We start from the raw sequence: 9978 nt of genomic DNA on the forward strand, positions 1-9978 counted from the left end.
TTGAAAACTAACTATGGAAAATCTTGCACAATTGGGGTGCTCAGAAGTAGAGTGCATATTTCACATGTATGTGGCCCTGGGTTCATCTCCTGGTGCTGGAGAACAAAACTGCTTGCAAATATTAATAACTTTATTCATTATTGCCAAAATTTGGAAGCAGCCAACATGTCCTCTGTATGGTATGGATAAAGTGTGATACATCCAAACAGTTGAATGTTAACTCAGCAGTTAACATTAAAAAGAAGTGTTATCAAACTGCTATAAGAGGACATTAAGGAACTCTGAAGATGTGATAAAATATCAATTTTAAAAAGCCAATACCATCTGATCCATACAATATATTCTAGGACTAATAAAACTAAGGTAACTTGGTCCAGTCACGGTTCTCCCGTTGTTCATCGATTTGCTCGAGCGGGCCCAGTAACGTCTCCATCATGAGACTTGTTGTTACTGTGTTTGGTATATCGAGTACGTCACGGGTAGCTTGCCAGGCTCTGCCGTGAGGGCGAGATACTCTCGGGAGCTTTCCGGTCTCTCCGAGAGGGGCGGAGGAATCGAACTCGAGTCAGCCATGTTGGCTGCGTGCAAGGCAAACTCCCTACCGCTGTGCTAAGCAAGATTATTGGTTTCCAAAAGTTTGGGAAGGTGATGAAGAGCTAGGACAAGTATCACATATATTTGTGTGTAATGTTACAATGGTGAGTATAAAACATTATGCATTAGTCAAAATCTATAGAATGCATAACACTGAGTGAACCCTAATATAAACTGTGAGCTTCTGAAGCGTGTCACCTTACCTTAATATGATATAAATAAGGGTAATTGGGGGAAAGGGAAAGAGTCCCTGTGAATGTTCCTATGGGTTTTTTTTTCTTTTTGTAAACTTAAAGCTGGTTTAAAAATTCTCTTGGAAAATCTACATACAAAATTAGAAATCACTTCACATACATTAAGATCACTAAAATGAAAGTGGTAAAATCGGAACTTTCATTGCTGTAGCATTATAGAATGACGTAGCTACTTTGCAAAGCGATTTGGCAGTTTCAGGTCAAAGAAATAGCTCAAGGGGCTCAGCTGTAAGTTTCCCATAATTCGAGAACACTTCCTGAGTGACAGGCAAGCTCAGTGCTCAAGGACTATTCCCAGGTCTGTGTTCAGGGGTCACTCCTAGCAGTGCTCAGGGGACCATGTTGTTTTAATTTCTTTGGTCAGTGTAACTTCTATCAGGTCTTTTTCAATTAATTTATGTTGACTATTTTTTTTTCTTTTGCATGGGCTATTTCTTTGTGTGCCCTGTTACTTTTTTGTTGGAAATGGCACTTTCAGTCAGATAATTACAGAGATGGGATTTTCTGCTTCCCAAGCTCTTTTGCTGAGTTTCTTTCTTTGTTTCTTGTTGTAGGCTATCTGTGCTGGGGTTCATCCTGCATTGTAAACACAGGTTCTTCTTGTGTCTTTTCTGAGTATTTTCCTGGGCATACATGGTCACATCCTAATTTTCCTAATGCATATAACTTTTAGGAATATCTTTTTTGTTGTTTTTTGATGTTTTAGGGCCACACCCAGTGGTGCTCGGGGTTTACGCCTGACTTAAAGCTCTGGGTGGGCCTTTGGGGGAGCATATAGGGTACCAGAGATCAAACCCAAGTCAGTCACGTGCAAGGCACACACTCTATATGCTCCAGAGATATAAACAATTTTCTAAAATTTGTAATCCTTAATTTCTCACTCCCAGAGAAGGAAAGAGAAAAGAAGAAATAGGAAAACTGAGAGGTAAATGTTACCAATCTCTTAAATCCCTTAAATTTTCTTAACCTGGAAGGAAGCTGTTTGCAAGTCTTGGGAGGTACTGTGACAGACACCAGCCTGTCTTCAGCTCTGTGATCATAAGTGAGGTAGAGAACAGACCCTAGTGTTTGGACAGGCTCCTACAGTGTAGCTGAGGATTGGACAGTGGACCTTTGCTAAAGGCCTAGAGCTAAAATGGATTGAAATCAGTCACAGTTTATTCTCCACATCTTCCTGTGGAGGGTACAAGACTTCAGCTGACAGTGTTTCCTAGTAACTATCTCCCAGCCCATGCTGAAATGTTGGGGGCTTGATAATAGCCTCAGGTACAGTTAGGGAGAAGGGTGTATTCTTTTAGCTTAAAAAGAAGTGGACTTCTGGAGGGTGCTGAGTGATTTTTTTTGTTCTGAAAAGGGTCAATTGGCCAGATAATTTTGAAAACATCTGCTCTCTAGCATTCCAAAATAATTAACACAAGTCTGATTATGCCTGTAAAGTGTGTCAAGGTGGTGAGAATGTTTCTTGAATCATCTCTCCAGCATTCTATCTGGCCTCTTCTTGGTAAAATTTCTCTGACCTGAGACCTTTTTTCTTATTACCCATACTGCCAGAATTTGTCTTTTGGAAGCTTCAGAAACTCACTGCCCTTCTATAAAACCTTTTTTTTTCTTTGGATATCAGTTTATCAAGGCTTTCTTGAATTTGCTGGTCTTTGGTAGTCCCACATGTATGTGTATGTGTGGTTTTTATATTATTTTGTTATTTCTGGTGTTATCAGAATAAAGATTTTTCTCTTTCTTTTTACAGGGCCACATCCAGTGGTTTTTGGGAGTTTCAGGCATAACCTCTGTGTCTTGAATTCTGAACTGGAAGTGATCTCTTTATAACTTTCTTAAACATAGTATGGGAATCTCATTTGTCAGAGTGGTCTTTTGATTTGTCATTCAAATTGGTCTCCAATAATTCCTTGCCTCTTGTCTAGCTACAATCCAGGCCTTTGTTCCTAATTAATTCTCCCTAGAATCTTTTTACTTTTCTTTATTTAACTGAATTGCCTGCTAATTCTTTTAGTACAATTTTTCCTGAGATGCTATGTTTATGTTTCCATGGAGTGAAAAATTTATTTCCCTGTTTTTGTAGGTTTACTTATTCCTTTATGATATCTAGGTTTTGAGAACATTTGTTTTTTTTTATGTCACTCTCCCAAGATTTTTGCTTATTTTTGTTCCGGGGCTACACCTGGTAATGCGCAGGGCTTACTCCTGGCTCTGCACTCAGGGAACAGTCACTCTTGGCAGTGCTCAGGTGACCATATGGGGTGCTGGAGACTAAACCCTAAATCATAAAATTGAAATGATACAGAGAAGATTATCATGGCCCCTGTGCAAGGATAACTGCAAATTTGTGAAGTGTTCCATATTTTTAAAACCCTGATGAAGAAGCAACAGTCAGAGCCATCATTGCTGAGAGTTTCCAGAGCTGAAGAGTGTGTGCACCCAAATCCAGGACACCTGAAGGATACCAGCTAAAAGAAATCCAAATAAAAATACCCCAAGTCATACCCTAATCAGAATGATGAAACCATAGAGATGGAATGCTGAAAGCAACAAGATCAAAGAAGGAAATTGCTTATAAAGTATCATCCATAAGATTCATAGAAGACTTATCAGAGGAAACCCTTCAGGCCCGAAGGCAATGGTGGGATATAGTGGAAAAACTCAATGAAATGAACATCTCACCAAGATTACTTTACCTAGACAGACTCTTATTCAGATTCAAAGGAACAAAAGTGTGCTAACTTTAGTAGAATGAGGATTAATTGATAAGACCATAGAGAGTCTCAGAAGACTGTTAAGAAGAATGAGTGTCGATCTGGATTCTAGAGCAGGGCTCTGAAAAGGCACCATTGCAAAGGAGCCAAATTTCAAGTGTTTTTAATTCTCTGTTCAGAATCCCAGAGCAAAGAGAGGTGCATTCTGCTAGTGTGGCCCTAATCATCTCTCTATCCTTTGGTTAGTGCAGTGGTTCTCAGCTGCAGGTTAGTTTTACCCACTCTGTGAGCAATAGCTAGGAACATTTTGGATCAGATCTGGGGAAATTGCTGCTGGCATCTTTTTGGATGCTACAAAACATCCCATGGTGTCTGCCCACTAAAAATAGAATTATTCAGCTCTACTTGTCAGTAGTACTATGGTTGAGAAACCCTGGTTTGGAGGAAGATATTCAGGACCTCTAAACTGTAATCTATTGGAAGTCTGATGAGAGACCTGAAATGGTCTTACCAAAATGTAAAATAGATGATGAGAAGGGCAGAATCAACACACAAAAATAAAAAGTACAAACTGGGGTAATAATTCCAGTCTTGCAATATGGAGATAAGTACTTGGTGCAACAATGTTCTTATTGTCTTGCCTTTTTTATTTTTGGAGGGGGGTTGTCATACCGAGGGTTTCTCAGGGCTTACTCCTGGCTCTCTGCTCGGGAGTTACCCCTGGCAGTTCTTGGAGGACCATATGCAGTGACAGGAATCAAACCAGGGTTGGCCACGTGCAGTGCAAGCGCCTTACCTTTTGTACTATGTCTCTGGCCCTGGTGATTACATTTAAAGATGAAAGCAGCAAGATCAAAGAAGGGAACTGCTTATAAAGTATCATCTATAAGATTTCTTTTAAATAAGAAGTTTTCGTTTTAGTTACCTGTGAAGACTGTATAGTATATGCATATCTCATTCAGTGATAATTTTGGTTTTGTTTTGGGGGCCACACAAATGTGTGAACCTCATGCTCAGGGCTTTCTACTGGCTGTACCTTATCACTCCTAGCAGTGTGTATGTAGGGCATCATACTTTATGATGGGATTGGACATGGGTCAGCATTGTGAGAAATATGCAGCATATTCCCTGTAATATCCCTTAAGCCCATCATTTTGGAAGGGGAATTGTGAACAAAAAAACAAGAAAGTACCACGTTTGCCTAGAATCAAACTCACTAAATGCGAATTAAATCAAAGCACTTTCAAGTAATCTTAGTTTTTTGTTTGCTTGTTTGTTTTACTTTGGGGCCACACCTGATAGTGCTCAGGGGTTAATCCAGGCTCTGCACTCAGGAGTTACTCCTGTGGTGCTCAGGGGACCATATGGGGGTGCAGGGGATCAAAGCTAGGTCAGCCAAATGCAAGGCAGTCACCCTATCTGTGTACTGTCACTCTTGCACCCCCTTTGTAGTTTAAAATGAAACAGACTATTCTCTTGAACTGTTGAACACAACTAGAACATAAAAACTATGTTCTTTTTTTTATTTTGGGGGCACACCTGGCTGTGCTTAGTGTTTAGTTCTGACTCTGCATTCAGGGATCACTTCTGGCAGGCTCAGGGGATGGTATGGAGGGCTGGGGATTGGAAACGTGCAAGGCAAACACCTTACCCTTTGTACTATCTCTCTGTCCTGTAATAATTATATTCTTTAAGTGGGGGAAATTATTATTCAAAATTATTTAAGCCAGTATTTAATTTTATTTGAGTCCACAAACAAATTCAATAATTTCTTGCTGATTTTGAGGTTACAGTAAAAAAAATTTTATACCGTGTTCGTTATATGGGTGCTATTTAGTAAAGAGAGCTTTCCCTTGTCAGCAACTTTGGATGTTGCTGTACATAAGAATGTAAGATGATAAATCCTGTGGGCTATATTGTCTTTTTGTTTGAATTTCTTCCTTGTTCACCTTATTCTTTGTCTAGACAGCAATTAGTCTTAAATCCATATAAAAGAAGATTGATTCAGCCTTTAATTTTCTTAGCATTTCTTCTTACTTGCTGCACAATAATTATAAGATGTATGTAAGTGACTCATAACTTGTTTTGCTCTACTAAATCTGTTTTACTACCCTGAGGAAATTTAGAAAAATACAGTTTTTCTTGTCTACTTTTCTGACACAGTGGCCTTGGACCCAGCTATCAATGGGATCTGTCTCAAAGTGTATATTGAATAAGTCTCTCATTGTCTGTGGTCTTTATCCTCAGTTCCCATGAGTTTCATCAGAGTATTGTTTCAGGTGAACCACTGTCTCCCCGAGAAGATTGTGGTGTACCGTGATGGAGTGTCTGACGGCCAACTTAAGACAGTTGCCAACTATGAGATTCCTCAACTACAGAAGTGTTTTGAAGCTTTTGAGAATTACCAGCCCAAGATGGTAGTATTTGTCGTGCAGAAGAAAATCAGCACCAATCTGTACCTGGCTGCTGCGGAACACTTTGTGACTCCCTCCCCTGGAACGGTGGTAGATCATACAATAACAAGCTGTGAGTGGTAAGTGGAGAAAAACATTTCAGCAAGAGTATGTTGGAAGGCTGGAGCAGAAGTACAGTGGGTAGGGTGCTTGCCTTGCACAGTTAACCTGGGCACCTCGTATAGTCCCCCAAGTCCCCAGGAGTGATCCCTGAGCACCACCAAACTCCCCCACCAAAAAAGAAAAAAGAACACGTTTAAGAAGTTATTCCCTTGATACATCAGGGAATCGAAGATGCCTGGAGAGAGGCAGAATGAAATCCTCAGAAATTTTTACCATTAAAAAAATAAAAATTTTTAAGCTATAAAAATTAATAATAAAGCATTTTTACCTTTTAAATATAAAATACTGAACATAAATTCTTTTCTTAAGGTCATACATGCTTAATCTTTATATAGATGGTAGTTAGCTAGTTTTTGTGCTTTGTTTTTTGTTTTGGGACTACACCTGGCAGTGCTATTCCCAGCTTGGAGCTTAAGTCACTACTAGTGAAGACTATGCAGTTCTAGGACTGATCAGGAACTCCTGCAGGCAAAGCATACACTAAGCCCATTGATCGTCTTTCAGGCCCAGGTGTTTCTTTTTTTACTTTATGGTGGATGGGAGGCACATTCAGTGGTACTCAGGGGCTATTTCTAGCTTGTGCTCAGGAGTGGCCCCTGCAGTGCTTGGGGGGGCATATGCAATGCTAGGCCAGACACATGCAACACACCTGCATTAATCCCTGTACTATCTCTCTAGCCTCCCAGGTAGTAGCTTATACCATCATTCTTAAAAAACTTGAGTCAGGACCGCTGACTTCTAATCCCAGTTTGATTCTCTATACCCTTGATCAGTCATTTGTCTTCTCTGAGCCTCAACTGCAGAAACTAGAAGGATTCTCAAGATTGTTTCTAGTTCTGTTTTTCAAAACCAATTATATCACTGTCTTGTGCTTTTTCCTTTCTAGGGTGGATTTCTACCTTCTTGCCCATCATGTACGGCAGGGTTGTGGCATTCCTACTCATTATGTCTGTGTTCTTAATACTGCAAACCTGAGCCCTGATCATATGCAGAGGTGAGCTGACCTTACTTTTTCTCACTTATAAATCACTCTGAGCAGACAGCTAAAATGAACTTACTGTCCGTCCTCAAGAGTATTTATCCCTTGACTTTCTTCATGTCTTTCATGTATGGTATCTTTTTGAGGGGTAATTCTCCTGTATATTAAAATTAGCTGTTGTGGGGCTGGAGTGATAGCAAAGCTGGTAGGGCATTTGCCTTGCACACAGCCGACCCGGGTTTGATTCTCAGCATCCCATATGGTCCCCTGAGCACTGCCAGGGGTGATTCCTGAGCGCAAAGCCAGGAGTAACCCCTGAGCATTGCCAGGTGTGACCCGAAAAGCAAAAATAAATAAATAAATAATAAAATTACCTGTAGAGAGGATAAAGAGATAACAAGGGTTAAGGTGCCTGCCTTGTATGAGCCCACCCCAGTTTGATCCCTGGTACCACATGTTTCCTGAGCACAGCCAGGGCGGTCCAGGTAATTTCAGGTACCATACAGCTAGAGTAGTACTATATCCTTGGACCTTAGCAGTGAACCACCTGTCTGGTTAGCTGAGATTATAAGGAAGGGCCTTCAGGCCTCCTGAGCACCCCTTGGGAGGCTGCTCCAATATAAAATAAAATTACTTGAATTGGGGACCAGGGAAATGGCTCAAGGCCAGGAGTGATATTTTGCATACAGGTGCCTCAAGTTAGATTCCTGGCACCACATAGTCCCCTGACCATCGTTCTTGAATAGTTTGCAAATACTAATGGAGGTACATTCTGAAGCATTTTTGTTTCTAAAAATTGGCCCAAATGATTATGGTAGCATGATACCAGCTGCCATGTTAGACTGGAACCTTGGAGCTCAGGTTTATGCTCCAAGTATGTAAGTATTTTTCTGAGGTCCTTTCTTGAGTAAAAATAGAACACCCTTGTTTTATCTTAGTATGAAAATGGAGGAGGATGAACCAAAAGGGAATTTATACATATCCAAACTTGCAAAAACGAAAGATAGATGGCATTCCAATAGAAAAACAGCAGTTCCTAAAAGCTTCATTGTGTATTCTTCAATCTGAAGAATTGCTGAAAAGTAGTTATACGCCATTTGATTTTTATGTATATAGTCATGCCCTTAATTGAAAGTGGAAGGTGATTAAGATCATATTTTCTTCTTGACATACAGGTTGACTTTCAAACTGTGCCACATGTACTGGAATTGGCCTGGTACCATTAGAGTTCCAGCTCCGTGCAAGTATGCCCACAAGCTAGCTTTCCTATCAGGACAAATCTTGCATCATGAACCAGCCATCCAGCTGTGTGAGAACCTGTTCTTCTTGTGAAGGGAACACCAGGATGTGGACTGACTAGAGAAGTCAGACTTCTCAATTGGGCTACAGCTTGTGTGGGACCAACAAAGATGAAGGGAATTTTATGTTGTTGTTTTTTCCCTTTCTTCAACTAGTAGAATAAGATCTTTTTTTCCTTGTTTTTTTTTTTCTCTTAAATCTGGTATCACCAAGAAGCTAGTTCCACTCTGAAAGTGGCCTCATTGCTTTTGTAGGGAGAGCCCTGCTCTGGTGGGCTGGAGTGGCTGTGCAGGGGAGCTGGGAGCCCAGACTTCCACAGCCATCAGGAGCTGTAGGGACCTGGAGAAGCAGCAACTGTACCTCTTAGCTGTGCTTAGTAAGCAGTTTCCATTTCTGGAGCCTGAGGTGATAATCAGCAGTCATTGTAAGTTTCTTCAAGTTTGAGAGTTACATGGAAGGTAATAAGGCCTGTGAAACAGAGTTTCTCAATACCTTGAGGCTGCTGGCAAGTGTGAAAGTCATATAGTAAAACCAGCTGGTAACCTCAGACCCTTGTTGACCTCATCTACTTTGGGGGTTGAATTTGTGACATTTGTGACATCAGCTGGTTTTGAAAGGAGTGCTTAGCTTTTCCTTAGCCTTCCAAGAGAGTATAGATGAAGTATTTTCTAAAAATTTCAGTTGCTTTACAATATACCACGTTGATTTCTAACACATACACATATGCACACATCCATGCACAAACACATACATACACGCGCACACATACAAATCCCTTTTGTTACTGATCTGTAGTAAATTTCAGCAATAAAATTAAGAATCAGGGGCCAGAGAGATAGTACAGTGGATAAGGTGCTTACCTTGCATGTGGCCAACGTAGGTTTGATTTCAGGCATTCCATATGGTCTCCCAAGCACTGCCAAGAGTGAATCTTGAGTGCAGAGCCAGGAGTAACCCATGAGCATTGCTGGGTGTGGCCCCCAAAACAACAACAACAACAACAAAATAAAAATATATTTTAAAAATTAAGAATCAGAACATGTGAAATGCAGCAGCTAGAAAGATTCAAGATGAGGTGTGAATTTTCTTGAACCTTTCACCCTGGTGTAAGATCTCCTTTTCTGTTGATATATGTTTGTGAATTATTCATTTCCTTTCTTCAGTAATCTTTCCCAGACAGATTTTGGCTCATTTTGTTAGGGATTTCTCTGAGTCTAGGTTGAGAGTCCAAAAGTCAGCTTTGATGCTCCTGCCAAAGTTGAGACATTTAGGTTAGAAAGTTGTCACTGTGCCCATGGTTGCTTTGAGGAAACACTGCTTTTTCGTTTATTCTCCTTCAGCTTTGTTTTAATTTTTTTCTAGTCCTTTTAGGGAATCTATCTTATCTTGCTTTAACTGGGTTTTAAAAGCTAACTTTATTTAACATCTTCACATTTGTATTTTTCAGTGTGATAGCAGGGAGAAGAGAAAGCATAATTTTCCATTTTATATGACATTGTGTGAGGCACGATGTTAGTTTTAAAGCATCAGAAAAAAATCCAACCAATTTTCCATTTGTGTTGCAC

The 9978-nt window shown here is 40.2% G+C and overlaps 1 protein-coding gene and 1 non-coding gene across 3 annotated transcripts in view; both read left to right on the forward strand.

The window, feature by feature from the left end:
* PIWIL2 (piwi like RNA-mediated gene silencing 2) overlaps positions 1–8446 on the forward strand; it is a 96023-nt gene extending 87577 nt beyond the window's left edge. The window contains exons 20-22 of one of the 2 annotated variants that reach the window (XM_056119130.1): positions 5839–6092; positions 7022–7129; positions 8290–8446. In XM_056119130.1, coding sequence (XP_055975105.1) covers positions 5839–6092; positions 7022–7129; positions 8290–8446 — 519 coding nt within the window. The remainder of the gene's footprint in view (positions 1–5838; positions 6093–7021; positions 7130–8289) is intronic. The other variant, XM_056119131.1, reaches the window with a different exon arrangement.
* Positions 3104–3212, forward strand: LOC130028496 (U6 spliceosomal RNA). The gene has a single exon (XR_008793220.1). It is a non-coding gene; the product is annotated as a U6 spliceosomal RNA (small nuclear RNA).
* Positions 8447–9978: the final 1532 nt, after the last annotated feature.

The sequence above is a fragment of the Sorex fumeus genome, unplaced genomic scaffold (assembly GCF_029834395.1).
Source record: "Sorex fumeus unplaced genomic scaffold, SorFum_2.1 ptg000039l, whole genome shotgun sequence".
NCBI lineage: Eukaryota > Metazoa > Chordata > Mammalia > Eulipotyphla > Soricidae > Sorex > Sorex fumeus.